At 44.6% G+C, this 22576-nt stretch overlaps 1 protein-coding gene across 1 annotated transcript in view; it reads right to left on the bottom strand.

Moving 5' to 3' along the window:
• The window catches only part of mylipa (myosin regulatory light chain interacting protein a), a 29608-nt gene extending 8284 nt beyond the window's left edge, over positions 1-21324 (bottom strand). Inside the window, exons 1-3 of the mRNA XM_079523267.1 lie at positions 21015-21324; positions 19187-19377; positions 2531-2716 (exon numbers count right to left, since the gene is read on the bottom strand). Coding sequence (XP_079379393.1) covers positions 2531-2716; positions 19187-19377; positions 21015-21101 — 464 coding nt within the window. The 5' untranslated portion in view covers positions 21102-21324. The remainder of the gene's footprint in view (positions 1-2530; positions 2717-19186; positions 19378-21014) is intronic.
• Positions 21325-22576: the final 1252 nt, after the last annotated feature.

The raw sequence follows: 22576 nt of genomic DNA, 5'->3' as shown, positions 1-22576 counted from the left end.
ACCATTGTGTTTTCTTCATATTATTATCGGTCTTTGACATTTTAACATTAGGAAATGTACTTAGATTCTCCAGAGGAAAAAAAAGTGTAAATGCTAATGGTTAAATAACACCACTAGCTCCAAAAGGGGGCGTGGAAATGCTGTGAGATAGGCCTAGTCCCCCCCCATATCTTGGCATCTGATTAAATCACTTACTAAAGTAACTAAACTGCTGTGGGATTACCATATAATAACCACTGTGCTGTCGCCAGACCACAATCAATCCTTTACTCTGTAATCACTTAGATGTGACCCCACAGTGATGCGGCACTCGTTTACATCCGATAAACACATTGCGTGTTGACAAGCCTCTCGCATTAAACGGTCATCGGCGGTTCTGCCTCTTCTCACTGATGCGATTAGACGTCGATGTGTACCAGACATTTATGAACAATCTAAACATTGTGGTCGCCGATGTGGACATTTAGCGATCAAATGATGAACAACAACACGTCATTAACCCATTTTGGGTGGGAACCCCTTTTGGTGTTTTAAGCATTATGTTATACGTTAGCTATTGGAAAATAGCAGATCTACAAGCTCATAGCGCGCCACCGAGTGGCGCGCTACGAGCTTGTAGGTCTGCTATTTTGGAAAAATCGTGAAAATGCGGCACAAATCTTTGAAAATTTAACATATATTCTTTCAGAAGACTTATTTTTTTATTTCGACGTCAGGCCTAAATGGGTTAACCCATTTTGGGCGGGAACCCCTTTTGATGTTTTAAACATTATGTTATAATTTAGCTATTGAAAAATAGCAGATCTACAAGCACATGAGCTTGTAGATCTGCTATTTTTGAAAAATAAATGGGTTAAGAGAAAGGGGCACATCATAACATAAAAGGAAATCCTCCTGTCATTCCCTTGTTAGCCTGATTAGGCTGGTTCGGGCGACATTGCACGGCGAGTGCGTTTGTGAAAATGCCAGAGACTGTGGCAGCATTTGTAAACAGGAGGGGTGGTGGGGTTCACTGTGGATGTGAGCCAGGACTAACATTGGAGTGGTTTGGCAACACTACTCTTCTCTCATCCTGCCCTGTCATTTTCCCTTCCCTCCTCGGGGTCAATTACCACTTTTCTCCACTTCTCTCCCCCTTCAGCGCAGTCTGTTTTTATTTTGTGTGCAATTTTTGCAATAAAAAAAAAATCACAAGAGACACCTTGGGATCTTCAGCTCTTCAGATCTACAAGCTCGTAGCGCGCCACTCGGTGGCGCGCTACGAGCTTGTAGATCTGCTATTTTTGAAAAATCGAACGAACGACCGACATAGAAACATAGCTTTTTCAAGAAAACTGTCAGGACGTAGAAGACATTTATAGAATCTGATCTCAGGTCAAAATGGGTTAAATAACGATGACTGCCATCTTTCCCAATGGGTTTAATAAAGGGTACCTGCCATATATATACTGCCATTTCACTTCACACCACCAGCCAGAAGAATTCCAAGGATGTTTTAGACTAAATACCCCCATGCCGTATGACTCCCACCGCCTTTGCAAAGAGCGTTAGTTCCACTTCAGCTACCCCGATGCCCAAACATGTTCGGCTCAGAGGAGCGAAAAACACTGCATGAGAGACAGTGGTTAAGGCTTTCTCCGTCAAGAGAAGTCAGTAAGGGCTCATATCTGGTTTCCCCCGTCTGCTGCTCAAAGCTGGCTCATACTGATGCGTGCGCACAGCATGTGGCTTTTCAAAGGAACGTCTGGAATGGTTTGTGTGCGTCGGTGTTTACATTGTGGGGTGGCGTTTCAGCTGTGAAACAGCGGATGAAACAATGCCATAACATCTTGATAGTGGCAAATATTTACTCGTAAAGAAGACTCTTCTAAAAAAGGTAAAGTAATGCAAGCTACAAGCTCCAGTAATACACAAAGTCAAGTCCATGGTGGTTCAGTAATTACATGAACATTGGCATTAAAACTAAGGTCCTTGAACACACACACAAACACCACTCCTTCACATCATCCGACACATCAATCTAATCTGATGATATGATTGAGGTCATAAGCCGTTATGAGTGACTGAGTTATTATGAAACTATAATGATGTACGGAACAATTACATATCCCTGACCGGTCACAATGCTCCATGACTTGCTCAAGGTCAGACCACTGTCCTTTTATCACATTAGATCGTTCTGCTCTTTGGGCGCGAACCCCTGTTGGTGTTAGCATTATGTTATGCTTTAGCTATTGAAAAATAGCAGATCTACAAGCTACGAGCTTGTAGGTCTGCTATTTTTGAAAAATCGAAGAACGACTGACATAGAAACATAGCTTTTTCAAGAAAACTGTCAGGATGTAGAAGACATTTTTAGAATCTGATCTCAGGTCAAAATGGGTTAATGTGTCTACATGCAGTATGTAAAAAACACATAACAAAAAAAAAACTATAAATTAATCGAAACTAGCAAACCCAGAATCCTTCCTAAAACATTGACCGGATATGAAAGGCCATATGCTTCCTAGTCCCTCAAAAGCTTCCGTACCTGTTGACCGTCGCAGGGCTGGGCTCCTCGCCACACAGCTCAGAGTACCAGTACTTGGCTGTGTTTTGATTGTAGTCGCCAAACTCCGCCTGTGCCAGGAGTGCACTCAGCTCCTCGGCCTGCTCCGAACCCATGCGCAGGTGACCCCTCTGGAGGTCCTCCTTCACGTGCATGAAGAACACGTGTCTGTGTGGGGGGGGCGAGAGGCAAGACAAAATGAACCATGAATCAATTAGGCATGTCATGATGATTACATAATCGCCTCGTTGCAATTATCGTCAGTCGTTTCCATGTTCGTACATTTTCAAAAACAGCAAGCTCACAATGTGATGTGCTGAGAGCTTGTAGATAGACCATTTGCACTATTGTTTTTTGTAAACTTATTAATGTCATTTATTTGTATAATTATGTCATATCTACCCTATGCAATGTTTGCCTTTATCCAGCCTGGAAGCCAAAAACAGAAATGTTCAATGCCAAAAACCAAAAAAACAATTAAATGGCAATTATTTGTATGACAATATCAATTAAAATGTTATGTGTATAATATCCAAATGCTTCTTCCTTCGCCATGTCACTTGACGGCAAATCTTTAAGTTCATACGCCCAGAGTAGTAGTAATTCACATTCAAGTGCATTTCTTGCGTGATAATTGAGGTCTATAATTATGGGTAGGGTTACGACAGACAGCAAAGGGTGTGCACATCTTTCATGAAAGAAATATTTGCTCACAGTCTCTGCAAGTCTCTCCCACTTTCTCGCGCACACACAAATATGTTCTTATGTACAGCAGGAACGTATAAGTAGGACTGCGTCGTGAGGTTGTAGATCTGCCATTTTGAGCAAAGAGGTGTAGAGGGAAAAAGATACAGTGCAACTCGGGTCAATTGAGGGTAGAGGGTCTAAAAGTGGTTAAAAGTGTGGTTTCCTAGACACAGGGGAAGCCCAGAGCAGTGGACTTTGTATCCTAGCCTGTGAAGTGCTTTCACTTTTACCTCGGTGGCTCACTGAACTATGTGTAACCTCTTTATCGTCCAACAGAGATACGAGTGCATTAAGCAATGGAGCCCATACTGTGACGTTGAACCCTAGCTAGCCGGCCTGCTGCCGCAGAGCGATAAAGGCCATCGGTGTTGCCACATGGCCGGGGTCCAAGACCAAGTGTGATAACGGAATGCAGCAGCAGCAGCAGCGGCCCTGCCGTCTGCCCTCCCATGCCGTCTCAGTCAGTCAAGTTGACGTTCGTTCACTGACCCCATAAATGCTCCAACTCCCATGTTAACCCATTTAGGCTTGACGTCGAAATTTTAAAAATGTCTTTTTAAAATGCATTTTTTTCCCTGAAAAACCTCATGTTTCTTTATCAGTGGTTCTCAATATAATATAGGACCCCAAAAATTATATGTAATATATATATATATATATATATATATTCAATGATTTGAGGCACATTTTCACGATTTTTCACAAATAGCAGACCTACAAGTTCATAGCGCGGCACTCGGTGCCACGCTATGAGCTTGTAGATCGGCTAATTTTCAATAGCTTTAAAACACCAAAAGGGGTTCCCACCCAAAATGGGTTAGGACACACTAACGGAGGCCGATTTTATCACCCCCAACACTCCCGTTATTACTAGGGTTTCCTTTTTGATGCCCGAGGTGATGTGGGAGTTAGGTTTGTGAGCGCGTGTGGCGACGAGGCGCTGAGGAAAAAAAATTGCTAAATGTCAACACAAGTCAAAAACAACAAATGTCATTGTTCAGGCCTCAGCGATTAGGTTAGGAGAACAGCGGGTTCTGGTGCGCCTAACAAAAATAACCAAATTCTCTAAAGGGATCATTCATGGCAGGCCTGTTCCATTGTTTTGACCGAGGGATCTGAAGAATTCCTTCCTTTTTGCAAGCGGCAGGAAAGCCATCGTTCAGCCATCCTGGACGAACAGCCTTGAAATAGTGCGACGATGAACTGAAGTAACCAAAATAACTGGCATGCTCACCTTTTTTTCACATTTTTTTCTGTGTGTTCAACACAATGCACTCTTAATTTATCCCGGGACTCAGAAGTGCACATATGGAACCAATGGACTTATCATTCGGTCAAGGCTCCTTTAGGCTATTTTTGTCACTATACATTTGCATGCAAGTGAAATTTGTCCTCTGCATTTACTCGTCCTAATTATTAGAGCAGTGAGCGACACTGGTACAGCACTCTGGGGGAGATTAGGAGTGTCTTGCTCAGGAGACACTTACACGGGTCCAATTTATTTGGTTCCATTTGTACATTCTTCAGAGTTAAATTAACACTGCGGATGTCTGTGTACAACTCATTCTCCACTTTATCCAGATCTACAGTATGGAATAAAGTGGTACAGTACTTGCCCTAGAAGAAGGTTTTCACAGGCTTTGACCACCTGTCACCTTGCATTACAAATCACCTGCTACTGTAACTCGAGAGCTCAGTGGCCTTGTGGATACAGTGTCCGCCACCGAGATTGGGAGGTCGACCGGCCGGGTCATACCAAAGACCCAGAAAAATGGGACCCAGTGCCTTCCTGCTCGGCACTCAGCAGCATCAAGGGATGGATTGGGTTAACAAGCTACCTCACACTACGGAAACAGGATAGGCACCTGCCCTATAAATGGGCCTCATGGCTTGGCAAGGCTTACTTAGTGTAACTCAGAGCTGCCACAAACCGGTCTGGCAGCTAGCAGCTGGCTGACACAGTTTGGAACTTTGGAAACTCCGGTTTGGAACTTTGGAAACTCCTTTTGGTTTCGTCTTTGTCCTGCTTTCTCGCTAATTTCTCCCAATCACTCGTTCCATTTGTCGGTTTTTGACTAGGGCATAGTACATTCAATCATATTTCGTCCCATCTACACAATATGTAGTACTTTAGGAGAACTTTTAAGCTGTCATGTGAATAAAACAGGACACAGGTAAACACAGGAGCCAGACCGTGAGAAAGATCTAAGGCGCAATGTTCAGCTGTAAAGTGTAAACAGGGTACACACGTCATAAGATGATGCATCTACCCTGATGAAGGCTCTTGTGCTCAGCTGGCCAGTAAGTGTTGTTTTTTTTTATCGTTGCCAAGCCATGCATCAATAAAGGCTTTGTATTTGTTTGACGGAAGTTAAAGTGCACAAGTTACCAAGGACTTGGTCCCCAAAGAGCAAATGGGGGCACCAGGTTTAAAGGAGCATTCAGTGATTTGGGTGATTTGGAGAAAAAAAACAGTCCGCCATGGTAACAAGATGTGCACATGCACACGCTCTACAGTGGGGGAAATACAACAGACCAACAGCAGGTGCACCAAGGCCCGCCCCACTCGATCATGATTGGAGGAAGGCCCCTCTCATCCTGATTGGATGAAGGCTTTGCCACCCAAAGCCCAAACCGAAACTAACTTTTTTGACCCAAGGGGCTCACTGGGGACAGGGAGGAACTCCTTATATGGTCAGCACACTTTATAGTAGGGAGGATTATCCAAAAAAGAAAAAATAAGTGATATTTGAATTAAGTGAAATCACTGAATATACCTTTAAGGTCGTTGTTGAACTACGAGATCAAATATTTCATGATAAATATTTATGAATTTAAATAAAAGTTAAATAAAAAAAATTACATGTACATTTTCCTTTGAAAAACGTGCCAAAGAGCACCCTATTCATGCGTGGGATAGTGGACCGACGCAACTTTCTTCTCCTACAACGCGTCGTGTATCACATCTCATCCCTTTTGAGATAGAGGTTAGCACTCGACATGACTCTGCTCCCTCCGTCTCCACCTCTCCAGGCGCGTCGTTTTTCCTCCGACAGTAGCCAGTCGGCTATGAAGGGAGACCGCCCTTGTTTTTCTGACCTCGGAAAAACATAACTCGCGTAGCCCACCACGGCTGTCGGCGCACGCAGTGAACCAATGTAACCCAGAATATGATTCGGTTTCGGGTTGTAAATCATTGCATCGACTTGGGTCTGCGAAGAGGACATAAATTAAAAAAAGGTTGACGGATGTTGTTCACACTCATTCATAGATGGAGAGCAAACATCGTCGTCCTCGTGACAGAGGGGGATTCACACAGGTGTAATGGGAATACCCTGCCGGGGGAGGTTCATTTCCTCGTCTCGTGTGGAGAAAGAAAACGAAAACGGACTGCAAAACACACTGGCTGTACGAACGCAGACAGGATGACACAAACACATACGGTATGAGGTAGGGCATTAAGCAACTAGTCGACTATTCAACTAGTAAATCCACTAGTCGACCTTGTTGGTACTACTAGTTGACTAGTTGATAGTTATAGTCACCAATGTACACGGTTTGTAAATGTACAAATATTTATTTCCAAAAGTGACTAGAAGTGAATACCCTAGTATGAGGTGGCTGCAACATAGGGAAGTGGTTCACAAACTTCTTCATGTCAAGGACCCCTAAAAATCGACATTTATTAGCCCGCAGACCCCCCATTTGAAAAGATATGCCATATACCATATCCCAAAAGAGAAGATTTTTACGGCTCTAGCAGTGATTCTTCAGTTTAATTTCAAGGACCCACCAGTTTGACATGCATTAGTCTACGGACCCCCATTTAATGGCATTTCTATCTCTGGGACCCCCAATTTATATTGTAAAATCAATGTTAATTTAACTCTGAGAGTGTACAAATGGAACCAAACGGACACTCTAAGAGTTACAGACCCATAAGGGTCCCCCCTGGAACTCCCTCAGGGACCCCTGGGGGTCCCCCGGACCACACTTTGGGAACCACTGACATAGCAGGGCACACAAAATGAACAGATCTACAACAAGCAAATAAGTGGCATCATGTTCGCTTTTGTAGATCAAGACATTTTTGGCAAACTGTACTACACTACAGCCCCCTGAGAAAGAAACAGCCACCACAACTTCCTAAGGAACACAGAAGGCAGCCGTAAAGCAGCACTACTGTTACTGTACCTCTGATAATAAAGCCAGACCATAACAACAGACGCCCCATGGCTGGCTAGCCTCAGGGAAAACAAACACGGCTCTTTGATATGGTGTCAAACAAGCCATTCTCTACACACACACACACACACACACACACACGCACACACACACACACACACACGCGCACACGCACAGGCCGTTCCATTGTGTTCAGGCCCAGCAGGTGTCATGTGATGGAGCGTTGCAAGTCAGCTACCTGACAAACAATGGCCCTGCCCTCGTCTGCCAAGGTTACTACAGGGCACCTGGCCCGGGTTACTGTAGGGCAACGCCGCGGCAGTGTCCATTTCGTCGACTAAAACTTAGGACGAAAAATGTTCCGTCGACTACCTTTTTTTCCACCGACGAAAACTAAATGGAAACTACATGTAAACTAAGCTATGGTGACTAAAACTAAATATATTGACAATTTCGTCAACAAATCAAAACTAGACTAAAATGTTAGGGACTAGTGGACAAGAGCAATTTTACAATTGGTTGCATGCTGAAAATAGCTACAAGGCCACAACGTGTCGACACGTTGTGAGCTTGTAGATCGGCTATTTTCAGCAAGTGTAAAATCTGTCATTACGACGGCATCAAGGCCCACCAAAATACATTTTAGTCGACTAAATAAACTGTAGATTTAGCAGACTAAAATCGCATGACTAAAACTAGACTAACACAAACATTCCAGGTGACTAAAATGTGACTAAAACAAAAAGGAAAACTATTCAAGAGACTGACTAAAACTGCTGCCAAAAACAACACTGCACTGCGGAGGTTACTGGAGTTCAGCTGAAGGATACCGTGGGAGACTGACAGTGACTGTGCCACTGAGCAAGGCAGTTAATCCCAGCAAAAAGCCTTTCCAGTCCCGTCATGAGGTCGGGTATTGTTGTTGATGATACCGTGACGGTGTTGTTGGCACACACACACACACACACACACACACACACACATGTGCAGCAAAAAACAATGAGCTAACATTATTGCCATGTCCAGAATACATCAAAGCTTGCCGTGCTCAAATCCTTTGAGCACGGCATGCAATCCCATGATATTCCCAGTTTACCCCACCTTCACTCGTGCACACAGTAAATGGGGGCGTGCACATTGCACACGTGTAGCCCAGAGCCGTAGATATAGACAGAGTTACGCACACTGTGTTCACTTCATGGGGCTTCAGTCCAATGGAGGCTCTCCTACGTAGACTTCTATTGAGCATGAGGACAACCAACTGGGACAAGTCCTGGACCGGAAGTAGGCAGAAATGCATTGGACTCAGGCTTTAATGATCTTAAATCCCTTTATTTTAGATTGTTTTGTAGTAATAGTACAACGTAAACATTAAAGAGACTTTAGTTGTTACTGTACAATACTTTAAAACAGTTGTCGTGTTGCACACATGCTTAAAATAGCTCTCGTTTTCACCGCCCTCGTTAACAAAACAATGTATTTCCAACTCCAGCTCGTCTCAGTTCAGGCTGCATGAACAGTGCTCGGTTTCTGCCCCCTCAATATCGTAACTCTTCTATTCGATGGCTCTGGTGTTGCCCAACACCCAGCAGCCCCATTTGCTCAAAGGCTCATTTCATTTGTGAACATAAAAACAAGGCATTTAAGTAACTAGGACACAGTTGTGCCTCGGGGTAAGAGGTCACAGGGCAGCTCTGAAGTCAACTACGGTTCACATGCCTAAATGTCAACTCTGTTTTTCCAGCTCCAACACCCCGAGGGTAAAATGAGTGGCTCCTGTTCCATGTTCTGCGAGAACTAAACTTAACAACATGACTAATATTGGCTATAGACAAATAGCCGTGTCCACACACAGAACTGCTTCTCTTATACCAACACCAAATGCACACAACAGCAGTAAGCCGCTTTGGAGTAAGACGTCGCTCTAGCGAGTCCCGACTTTGATTGTGGTGTAAATCGTTTGCAAAGAAATGAAATGCAATGATTTGATACGAGGCTTTGTTACAAGGCTTACCAGCTGCTAGGTCTTGGACACCAATTGATCAAAGTCGATCACAGCATGTGGCACTATCACACCATGCCTCCACAGGTGCTGGTAAGCCAGTCAAGAAGCAGACTCTGCAGCGGTGACCCAGTCCAAATCATTAATCCATTCTGGGTGGGAACCCCTTTTCTGTTATACTTTAGCTATTGAAAAATAGCAGATCTACAAGCTCATAGCGATCCACTGCTATTTTTGAAAAATCGTAAAAATGCGGCACAAATCTTTGAATAGGTATATATTCTTTCAGAGCGAGCGTTTGTTTTCTTTCGACGTCGGGCCTAAATGGGTTGAGTGGGCGTCTGTGGTGCGGCACACCCTTTTGCAGCTGCCAGCGTGCGTTGTAAACCCTACCCTAATATAAAAGCATGGCAGAATCACGACAAAGTCTAATTTGCCGTGTACAAGAAGCTGCATCTCAAAAAGCTTTTGGCCAAAGTACAAGTGTATTCTCTGCCAATAGTACTTTGTGAGCAAGCTACGGTTTCGAAGAATGATGCACGGATAGGAGACTATGGCAGGTGGCGAAAGAGCTGAAATCCTGCTGCTAAGGGAAAGTTCTCAACTTCTCTTTCCTAAACAGATGTTTATAACTCTCCAGAGAACAGAAACGGCCCAAACACGCGCCGACAAGACGGGTCGGCTGTCAGATCAGCAGGCGGTCAGGCAGAGCAGACAGGTAGATGGTGTCGTGATGTGATGTAAGCTGTAGGGGACAGACATGATCGCAGCGTTGCTCTTTATGCTGACTCAGTCAGCAGCACCCCCTCCGCGTCGGAAGGTGAGGTGCCAGTACGCATCAGGATCTTGACGAGAAGGTGCAGAAACGAGATTATAAACATGACAATAACTGACGCATTTACAAAACCACCCCATCCATCGTCACTGAGAGTGCATTCTCCTGCACGGCCCGCCGGCCTCTATACCAACGTACAGACAGATCAGTGCCTCCTGGCCTAGTTCACTGCATTATATTCTACAGCCGTTCTTCTCTGTATAGATAGATGGACCCACAATCAGATTCTTAAGAGGCTTAGTAATTGTGTCATTTCAGTCATAACACCCCCATGAATAATGCCTTGAAAGATGACTTGTTTTGATTGTTGTGTCGCCGAGGGCAGGGTGATGCGTGCGAGCATGGCAGGATAACCGGTCATCTGGTATTAATACGACCATGTGGACATGCTGAAATAATTCAATTAAAGAATGACGGAACCCCCTAAGAATGAAAAGGTCTGAAATGGGTCACTGCCCTACAGGGAGACGATGACAGACAGCGGTATGGATGGCAGGGAGGGGTTGGGTGAGGGAACGTGTGAGGATTATTAGAGGTCGCTTTAGTGAAAGGAAATTAAATCGCTTTTGCAGTTGGCACAGTCTGCTTTTTGAAGAGTTTAATTAAAATAAAATCAAGGCCCTCGTCCCTCCCTTTTATTTTTTTACAACATTAAGTGGATCCGCTAAAAGTTTAATCACCATTATGCCTGATTTACGCTCGATTGCAGACCACAATGCTGCACCGAAAATAGATCTACAAGCTCACAACACGCTGTATTGCGACACCCACCGATGCACATCTGAGTATATAAATCACCCTTAAGGTTCACTATGGTACTAGACGAGCGATCCGAGTCGAGGGACATTTGCAGGCATCAAGAAAGTAGTAATGAAACTCTGCCATTTGCACTTTCCGGAGGTAAAAGCCGTCGCTTGGTTTTAATGTTTTCTACTTTGCAGAAGTGGTTATTATCAGCCATGTGTTGCTTTGCAGTCCGTCGGCCCGCTGGCCTCACTGTGGAACAAAAAGTCCCTGGCAGTTGAAATACAACACCTCTCTGCCTTAGAGACCGCGGTGCCGCCAGCCAATCACAGACCTCAGCGGTTGAGCCCTCGACAATGCGGTTTGTGAGTTAGTCAAATAATGGCTGCTGCGCTGTGCTGCTGGGAGCTAAGGGGTTACTAGCAGTCAATGAACTCTAGTAACCCTTCTCTTGATTGTAATCTTTCTTCTCTCAAGCCTGGGCTGAACGGAAAGTTGGAAACTAAATTTTTTCCCCCTGATCATACATGGTGGTGTAAATCAGTCATGCAAGTCATTGGAAGAATCACGATATCAATCAATAAAAATAATAAACCTACAAATATAATATTATATAAAAGAGAAGAGTAAATTAGTATGTCGGAGCTGAATTCAACAAGTGCCATGTTGAGGAAAAAGATAAAACCATTGAACCATGCAGAAGAAAAAGTACACAATGAAGCCGTTTGTGTTCTAAATGCTTTGGGTTACAGGCTGGTGAAATGGTGATTAAGATCTACCCACAGGCATTGTCTCACTCGCACACTCTAAAAAGGTTCCAGCCCTTATTCCTGGATGGATGCAATGTGGCTCCACTTCAAGGGGGAAAAAGGCTCGCTCAACTCAGGCAGTCTTTTAAAGGTTCAGGCGTGTGCTGACAATGTGGCTCCAAACAGAATCCAGGGCTAGGTTACTAGAGTACATGGAAGGTAAAACAAGCCCTGAAGGAAAGGAATAATGGTGGTAAAAATAATAATTCAATAAATAACTCACTTGCAATGGAAAGATGTTCATTTAGTAGTAGTAGTAGAGTACTCATTTATTGTAGCTCATGGATAGGAAAGATATGCTGTTTTTAAACACACTTGATCCATAATACTCGTGTCAAAAATCCTGGCAGTTTTCTGAAATACCTGTTTGTTTCTAAATTATGTAATTGGCTGCTGCCGAGTGCCGACCCCCATCTGAAATATGTTGTTCCAGGGACCCCCAGAAGCAAAGATTGGAGTTAAAAACATTCGCTCTGAAAGAATATCCAAAGATTTTTCAAAAATAGCAGATCTACAAGCTCGTAGCGCAGCACTCGGTGCCGCGCTACAAGCTTGTAGATCTGCTATTTTTCAATAGCTTAAGTATAACATAATGCTTAAAAAACACCAAAAGGGGTTCTCGCCCAGAATGGGTTAAACTACCAACTACTTTCCAAAAGTAGATTAAGGTACATATAACCTATGACCCAAATCATTTGCGTCTGCTAAATTATATATCTGCAAGAAATTCTTATTGCCAACTTCAGAAGATACCGACAAAAGATAAGATGACTTTCTTCACATTGGATCCAGTTTGCAGAGAGGAAGTGGTAGAGGTTACACTTGCAATTACTGTACATACTGTAAAAACAAAGCTCAACTGTATGGGGATTACAAATGGGGTCTTTGTTGGACTAATCTCTTCACGCGTGGTTCATTTTCCAACCCAATTAGCTGCCAAAGAACACTTTTTACTCTGTTGGTTTAGCTTTTAAAATCGTTTTAGATTAAAGACAAAAATGTATGAAAATGGTCAAGAACCACAGGCGACTTTTCAAAAATAGCAGACCTACAAGACCTATGAGCTTATAGATCTGCTATTTTTCAATAGCTAAAGCATAACATAATGCTTAAAACACCAAAAGGGGTTCCCGCCCAGAATGGGTTAAAGCTCTATTTTATACCATGTAGTACAACGCGCAAAAATTGCCCAACTACATGTTCAGAAGGCGTTGTGAGCCTGTAGATAGTTAAATAGAAAGGTTTTATTGAAATAGATTATATAATCAATTAGATAAATGACCTGTTGCACCCTGATGCCAAACAGTATAGCCAAAATGGAAAGGAAAGGTTTGCATGATCAATCCTTTTGCGAGTGGACGTCTTGTTTATTAAGTGGTTAGAGTGTGGTTACAGTGTCCGCCCTGAAACCGGGAGGTCGGGGGTTCGATCCCCGGCCGGGTCATACCAAAGACTGTAAAAATGGGACCCAATGCCTCCCTGCTCGGCACTCAGCATCAATGGGTTGGATTGGGGGGTCAAAACAACTAATGATTCCCGAGCGCGGCGCACGCTGCGGCTCACCGTTCCAAGAGATGGGTCAAATGCGGAGAACAAATTTCACTGCGGTAACGTCTGTGACTAATCGTACGACTTTGACTTTGAAGTGTAGATACTACAGAGGCCTGAGGGCCAATGACTTTGATCTTTAATCTAAACCCATTCAAAGTTGTCGTGGTTTACGGCATCTCTCCAAATCAGGAAGAACACACTTCCACGTGCATGCTAGGACCGTAAATCAATGAACATTTGCTGCCAGTGTTGATTTCGTCGACTAAAACTAAGATGAAAAGAGATCCAGTGTGAATCATTTTGCACTTTGTTTGAATGCTGAAAATAGCCGATCTACAAGCTCACAACGCGTCGCAGCTATTTTCAGCAAGTGTAAAATCAAGGCCCCGCCAAAACACATTTTAGTCGACTAAATCAACTGTAGAATTAGTCGACTAAAATCTTGTGATATTTAGTCTACTAAAACTAGACTAACACCAAAACATTCCAGGTGACTAAAACTAAATGAAGTTTCATTCCAAAGACTAAACTAAAATAGAAATTAGCTGCCAAAAAACAACACCGTTTCCTGCATTAATTAGCACTCAAATGAGTGCTTAAAACCACCGTGTCAAGCCCAATTAAGGCTTTGCCCAAATTATTCAGAGATGGGTCCGCGCTTTTATGAAAAAGCATCGAGATGATTATTATATAGTGGGTCCGTTTTCCCCAATTCCCCTGTCACAATTTACACCCAATCTATAATTAAACCATAAAATGTGGACGCAAGCCCAGATAGTAAGACCAAAAAGTTTCCCATGAAAGCATCAATCACCTCAAAGGCTGCCAAAAGAGGAAAATGCATTAGAACGTGCCTGTGTGTGTGTGTGTGTGTCTGTGTCTGTGTCTGTGTGTGTGTGTGTGTGTGTGTGTGTGTGTGTCGTTCCCGTGATCCATCGTAGTAGCTCCATGTGGCCAGAGGCAGCAGCACACACACACAGCAGCTTATATAAGTAGCTTGCCAAGTCGTGTGTGTGTGTGTGTGTGTGTGCACAGTCCATGTGTTATGTAACAGCGTCCTCCCAGGAGAGCCCGGAGCGAGAGAGAGAGGGGGCCCCGCGCTCAGTTCAACCTAGATTACCCAGAAGCCCATCTGTTGCTTGACTTTTGTGGGGGTGTGTGTGTGTGTGTGTGTGTGTGTGTGTGTGTGTGTGTGTGTGTGTGTGTGTGAGAGAGAGAGAGAGAGAGAGAGGTACAAAGTATTCACTCTGCCTGCACAGCACGCTCCGGACCAATTCCCACAAAGTCACACTCCCCCGTTACTGAAGCCTGCTGCCCCGTTTCATACTTGGTTGCACTACACCGACAAGAGCAGATCTACAACAAGTGCGCAGCGATCCGCTGCAATGTGTTGTGTGAGCTTGTGAATCTGCAGTTTTTTGGGTGCACGACGTAATGCGCAAACGAGTATAAATCAGGCAGGAGTTTGAAGGATGGCGAGTGTGTGTGTTGCATGCATTATGTGACTCGGAGGGTGTGTGTGTGTGTGTGGTGTGTCAGTGTGTGTGTGTGCGCGCGCGCGCGCGCGCTGCACGCACGCGCTGCACGCACGCGCTGCACGCACGCGCTGCACGCACTATGTGACTCAGAGGGTGCCAATAACTCTGGAAATCCTATCACGGGAAAAGTCATTTAAAGCGACAGCCACTTGCCAATAATAGTCTGCTCCTGGGCATTTATGGAGGGACAGCGGGAGCATGCAGTCCTTGCAGGATGACTGTGCATGTGGTGTGCGACTGTTAACTGTATGTATCGAATGACGAGCGACAATGTAATGCTCGTACGCAACAAGCCGACAGATTTGCAAACGGAGCACGTGAAATGAGGAGGCATTAAAAAGCAACCCTCTCTCTGACTGAGTGACCGTTCTGGAGACACATTCCAGATCCAGAGCCACTGTCGGCCTGTAGGAACTCACTGGACAGACATTAAATGACTGTAACGGAGCCGGCCGGGTGCTCTCTTTGAGTGCTTCAGAATAAGAGCGCCTCTCTCTCTCTCTCTCTCTCTTCCTGGGAGCCTGTTTGCAGTTAGCAGCACATGACGTGCAGAACGGGGCCGGGTTTTATACCCAAGTAGGGCAAAGGTTACCGCGGCACAAAGGGGGGGGGGGGGGGGGGGGGGTAGTGCAGGAAATGTGTCTCCGCTGGGTTGCCGTAGCGCAGGCAGGCCTTGCTCATCTGGTGAAACAAAGACTTGTTTTCACGGACCGGCGGGGAGACCGGCCTCTGCTCATTGCATCACTGAGTCTCACACACACACACACACACACACACACACCCCCCATAATGGACAGACAAAGAGCACGTGCTCATTAAAAATCATGACTCCTCATCCTGGCTCAGTTTGCGGGGGGCGGGGCAGGGGTGTGACATTAACTGGCAAGTTATGCTCCATGTATGACATAAAGAGCAGATCTAATAAGCTTAGGATGTGTCTCGTCAAGCGGTGCGTTGTGTGAACTATACAGATCGGCAATTTAGACGCACAGCACAGTCATACGACAAAGTATAAATGAGGCTTAACAATCACACCGATGACCTCTCTCTCTCTTTCATCAACACTACGAGCAACGTGTTGACCCCGAGACGTGTTCACCGTGCTTATATCGTGTGCTTGTTTGTTAAAGGAAAGCTACCATGTTGATGTTAGAGATAACGGAACAGGTGAAAGGGATTCATGTTTGAAATGGCATGGTTCAAGTCGTTGCCCTTTTGATGCGTAACATTTTTTTTAAAACAAACTTATCTGGTCCAAAAGAAAAAACGATCTTGCACCGTCACCGCATCTGGCACTTCGTCTCGAATGGATGCCCGGGACGGGACAGATCTCACACGACGTACGAATTACTACGTCTCACTGAGCAGACAGATGCTTAGTGACAAATACGGAGCCAGAACTCCTGGGCTGATGCACATGGTGGCAAGCGGCATGTGCAACTTAATTAGCGATACCACAAACGTCCCCCCCCCCCCAGCCGGCCGTCTCCCGTCTTCATCTCACCTTCTTCCCATCCCTGCGACCCCTCTATGCCTGGCGTCTGTTGGCAACCCTCCGCCGCTAATCTGGACGAGGGCAGAGCGACGGCGGCCAGGTGACCTCTAAGATCCCTCTTACAGCCCCCAACACAGACAGATTTGATCAACTTTGTTCAACTAAAAAAACAGGGCGAGGACGGATGGATTCATCTACTATAAAAAGGGGGGACAGAGGCTGAGGCCTCTGTCAGATCTAACAAGCCATTTCCAGACAGTCTTTGAACACGATGAACATCCCAAGCATAACCAGAATGAACTTGAAGAGTGAGAAATAACAGAAGAATGTGTGGCAGTGAAAGGGGGGAGCGTGAGAGAGCCTTGTGAGAACTGAGAACATGGTCACAGAGGCCATGGAGACGCATCGTGCTTGGGCCAAGTCAGATGGATGTCACTTTAATGAACAGCTTTAAGTGGCACGCTGTGTGTGAGTGAAGGGGTCAGCGTGGAGGAGCGGCACTTAAAAAACACACACACACGCACACCAAACAGATTCCCCCTCTCACAGCAGCGTGCATTCATATCATATCCCTCCTCTCCAGTTCCCCTCCCGTCTGCCCGCCCAACCACCCGCCCGCCCTGTGACTCCAACGCGACAATAACAAACGCTCGCGGAGCCTCTCTGAGCAGATTTACCCGTGTGATGATGATATTATGCTGGATACAGCAGCATGCTGGCTGCCAGATTATTATTTTTTAGCCCCGAACGGGAAGCCAGCAAATACACGGCTATATATATAACATCAAAAGACGAGGGAGTGGGGAAGAAGACTGCATCGAAGTCGAAGATTTCTTTTCGAAAGAGAGACGATTGGAGGTAGGTTGCAGTGAAAAGAAAAGTTAAGAGGGAGATTGTTAAGATTATAAAGAGCTTGTAATGTATACTGTGACAAAGCCAGCGTGTCGACAGTGTGTCACAGGCGTCTAACATGAGCTTCTGAAGGTAAATGACCGAAGAGCTGCACTGAACTGTGTCTGCAAGCATCATAATGAAAGAAATTGTGTTTCGATGGCCTTAAAGAACCACTATGCTGTCTACATGGAAACGAGCTGAACTATGAAAGAAATGGCTCAACAACAAGTACTCATAACCTCTGCGAACCATCCGATATGTAAAGGACACAAAAGCATAGAGCAAAACGTCTAATCACTAAATAAATGCACACATTTAACATTTCCAATCAGCAGCTGCAAAAAGTGGGGGGGGGATGTCTACGAGGCCTCCTGAAACCCGATTGTTTTGTTCAAACAAAAGACAACAAACGAAATAAATGACAAAAAAAGGAGAGGAGGAGTTATTTGAACTGCAAGACCCCGGACTTGAATAGGAGGGCAGTGTGAGGGTCTCTGAGATGTCTGGTCCCAGGGTCTAGCTAGCTGCACGAGGGGGTGACCAAGACAGACCCTGGAACCAGGGGACAGAAATGTGCACACAAGCACTCAAACCGGCACGATCATATTTCTTGCCTAGTGCTCCGTGACGAACGACCTCAAGTAACCCTGCAGAGCTACAAGGAAGAGGTTACTATAGGACATTACACTGTACGGGACACTTAACATTCACGTGGTATGCTGTACTTAGAGCCACTAATTAACCATGGCTGTGGCTACAGGCTGCCTGGTGGGGGCACCGTAAAAGGCCATGAAACCTTTAGTGGAACGGTAAAAAGGATACGCCGTGGTACACCGCGATTTAGTTCAATCGATTTGTTATATTTAGGCATCAATGGCACGCGAGCATTGACAATACTGTTGTGTGTGTGTGCTTGCACATCGGCACACCTAAATCTTACACAGTTCATATCATTTGCTGCCGAATGCTTAGTTATTTACTTTGATAGCCTGCCATGTTTTTGCATTTAGCCTTCTGTAGTTTTTAACCCATGTACAGGAAAGCAAACTGCCCTATTAGTTGTGTGTCCCGCAGTGTTGTATTCGTCGGCTAAAACTAAGACGAAGAATGTTCGTCGACTACCTTTTTCCACTGACGAAAACTAAATGGAAACTAAATAAAACCTAAGCTATGATGACTAAAACTAAATATACTGACAATTTCGTCTACACTACCGGTAGACAAAAATGTTAGGAAGGGAACTAGTGGACAAGAGATCCAGTATAAGTCATTTTACAATTAGTTGCATGCTGAAAATAGCCGATCTACAAGCCCACAACTCGTCGCGACGCGTTGTAGATCGGCTATTTTCAGCAAGTGAAAAAAAGAAATCAGCCATTACGACGGCATCAAGGCCCGCCAAAATAAAAAAATGTCGACTAAATAAACTGTAGATTCAGTCGACTAAAACTAGACCAACACTAAAACATTCCAGGTGGCTAAAACTAAATGAAAACTATTCAAGAGACGACTGAAACTAAAATCTGCTGCCAAAAACACTGGTGCGCCGGTGCATGCGATGCAACCAAGTAAAAGTTCAGTGTTGCCGTCCGTGTGACACCAAGATTATAGAAGACAACAAGAGTTGACGATGGAACGCAATAGGTTGGTTGATTAATATTTCAAAGAAACAAGCTTGCCCTAGATTAAAATGTTAACATCATAGCTTTTTTTCCCCTAACAGAAGAATGTCAGCAAGAGAGAGTGAGCGTGTGTCTGGCTGCTAAATATGTTGGTCATATTATGCTCAGACCATGTAATAATGTTCATGTATTCAATATTAACGTGGGTAAACATACCTGGTCTGTTCCTGCAGAATGAGATGAGGCTCCACAAAGAACTTCACCCGCAGCCTCAGTCTGCAGGGCGTCAGGTTGTCCATCTGCTGGCAGATGCGGTTCCTCAGATTCAACCACAGGCTCTCCCCTTTGCTCCCCGAAAACTGGAGTCCAAAGTAGTCCACTTCAATGATACCCAACTTCCTGCAAACCTTGAGGGGGGGCAGAAAGAGAACTTGTATGAAAAAAAAGGACACGAGACATTTTGAGGTTACTTGCACCATATTTGGCTGAAATACGAGGAGGGACAATGTTGTCACTTTGTTCAATAGGATTCCCGCAGGCTCTCACTGACTCATCGTTGGAAGTGCATCAATATGCTGCTCATGTAAAGCTCAGCTGAAATACATTTTGGATCTTATTTCCTGGAGAAAAGAGGAGTCCTCAGAGACTCAAAGACACATCCCATGGTCCCTCAGGCCTTCAGCACAGACTGGCTTTGGGGTTATTAATTATGCCACATGAGGGATGAGGCAGAGGTGTATAAAAGATGATAAAATAATATCGATACACAAATGGAGAGTTGATATTGTGCATACTTAATGTAACGCACTGGATTCGAACTCAGGCCTCCCGTGTGAAAGTCCAACATATTAACCACTAGACCAAAGGGATATCCCTCTGGACCAGGGAGATATTACACTTTTGAGGCCATCAGGCAGAGGCTCTGAGCCACTCTTGCTACATTAATTACAGTAGCAGTTATGTTCACTTCCATTGATAGAGAAAAGCAACAACTTGGTATTTGAGTTGCGACTAGTCCTGTAATTTTGATTGATTGAAATATGTATTAACAGTTTGCAGAATTACAGTACATTTCAAGCACAACTCAATACAAAGACTGTTAACTGTGAGTGGACGACACCATAAAGCATCACACTTGTTTACAAGAGGGTCCAGCTTGTTCAATTCATCAAAACATTTAGAGACGTACAACTAAACACTTCTACATAGCCAAAGAACAGACCAGGGATTCATCATAAAAGGAGGTAAAAAGGTCAAAGAAACATATAGTGAGGGGAAATAGTAATAATAGTTTGTATCAGTCAGTGCAACAAGTTCGAATAACTAGCCTACCAAATGTCTTTAATGAAACTCATTGTGTCATCCAAGTAGAGCACCATGTACTGGAGTTCCTGCTAGCTTGAGTCTGACTGAATGAACTACAGTAACCTCTGCCTCCGGCACAGACAGACAGGTAACAACACAAAGCACTTTGTGAGATCTTTTCCAACAGTAGGTTGTTAGACGTGCAAACAATGCGACACATGCAATGCAATGTTGTTATAATAGTTCGTGTTGTAAAGAACACTTTGTTTCCCGAGTTGCGGCAGAATTAACGACATGCAACAATATGAAACAAACCGAAGGAACGATACATTGTGGCGGGGAGAAGTTCACAGCGAAAGCAAAGCGTGGAATGAATACACACAACTTTGTGTCTTGTATTTATGTTTGTTTCACCACCTGAGTGTTCAAACATACATTCCAGGTGTTGTGTGATTTCGCCAAAATACAAAAAAGGGGGAACTAAAAAATAATTAATTAATAGCTACCGGTGGCCACAATGACAATGCATGTGACATCACAACAAAGAGTAAAACATATGTGCACTGTGCAGGCAGGCTATCACAAAAATAACCCAAAAGTCCGATTTATATTCGTTTGTGCGGCGTGAGACGAACATAGACGAAAATAGCGCATGTGTAGCATCCAGAAGCGTTGTTGTCGTTACTTTGTAGCTCCAATATGTTCCTACTAGAGACATTGAAGCATCTAAATGTTTTACCTTATTGAGACAATCCTCACCGTTCGCCTTCCCATCAACTTCCACTTCCATCACCACCGAATCGGGACGAGTAACGTGGCAAAGCATTTTGGCTACTTTCTTGTGTACGCTTTATTTCTTATCTTTGGTTCCTATTACCACCACTCTTTCAATAAAACCCAATGTCCTAAAACAAATCACGCAAACGTTCTTTTAAAACCCCCCACATGAAGCCTTCTTCGTTCACTTTCTGTGTCCACCTCTCTCCGAGTCCTCTCTCTCCACTCACTGAACTCTCTCTCGAACTGAGCCTGAGCAGAGCAGCCGCTCCACAGCTGTAGCCTATATCAATGAATTGCCGTGCGAAGCACCGCCCAGTCTGAGGCGACCAATCACAGTCCGTTTATTGCGCCGGCTCTCGCTGTTCAGTGGCTCGGATCCGGTCTACACGGTCCTATTGTATCCGGTGTCACTTCTTCCACAACAAACACGCATTCACTTTACATACTGTTTCCGTATCAGCTGCTCGAGACCGGATATTCGAGCCGCAAAGTGAATTGATCCCAGTTGAAAGGGGGTCGTATTATAGTCAGGACTGGAGTTTACTTTTTTCCACAAATGAGTCTTGGGAAATGGGGGTCGTCTTATAATCAGAGTGGTTCAGGTTCATTTATTTGTTTGTCCCAGAGGGGCGATTTGTTGGGCAAATAAAGCATCATAACAGGCAGACAACATGAATCACATAAAAATAAAATACAGTAAAGACACATGGTACACTGTATGAAAACAATAAAACAGGAAGTCAGTTCTAGTTATCAGTGTAGCATTGGAATTCATCATCACTTGCAAGAACAGTTGTATATTAAAACATACAAGAAGTGACAAAGTTACCTCCTCCTCATATCATATCAGCATTTAAGGCCTGGATAGATACAGGCACAAAGGACAATTTATATCTGTTACTATAGTGGCCCCTGGCCCTCAGGCCCTGGGACCTTTAGGCGGAGGCCAGAAGGGAGCAGCCTGTATTCAGAGTCTTATATTCGGCACAATACGGTACAAAGACATGGAATTATTATTATACAATAATAATTTACTAAGAAAACCTGCATTTCCGTGTGTCACGTCACGCCTCCATATATGGCCACGCCTCATGACATCACGAGTTACCGTATGGTCCCTCTACTGTACTGTACCGTCACTGCACTGTCACACCCGAAATCATCATAGTTAATATGTGTGTGTGCACGCTTGGTCTTCAACCAGCCAAAATTCTCACACGTCTCCCCCCTTCTCCGCTCGCTCCATTGGCTCCCGGTCGCTGCCCGCACAGAATACAAAACTCTGATGCTGGCATTCAAAGCAACCAAAGGCATGGCCCCCCCATATCTCACAAGTATGATCGTACCCTACAAACCCTCCCGCTCACTCAGATCAGCCAACGCAGGGAAGCTGGAGGTACCTTCACTAAAAACGCCGGGACAACGCTCCACACGTCCCAAACTCTTCTCCCTTCTGGCTCCAAAACTATGGAATGCACTTCCCATTGCAGTCAGAACTGCAGCCTCACTCCCAATCTTCCG

Source organism: Electrona antarctica, assembly GCF_951216825.1.
Source record: "Electrona antarctica genome assembly, chromosome: 15".
In the NCBI taxonomy this organism is placed as follows: domain Eukaryota; kingdom Metazoa; phylum Chordata; class Actinopteri; order Myctophiformes; family Myctophidae; genus Electrona; species Electrona antarctica.
Note: the sequence above shows the minus strand (reverse complement) of the source record. Positions and strands in the feature narration are given on the sequence as shown.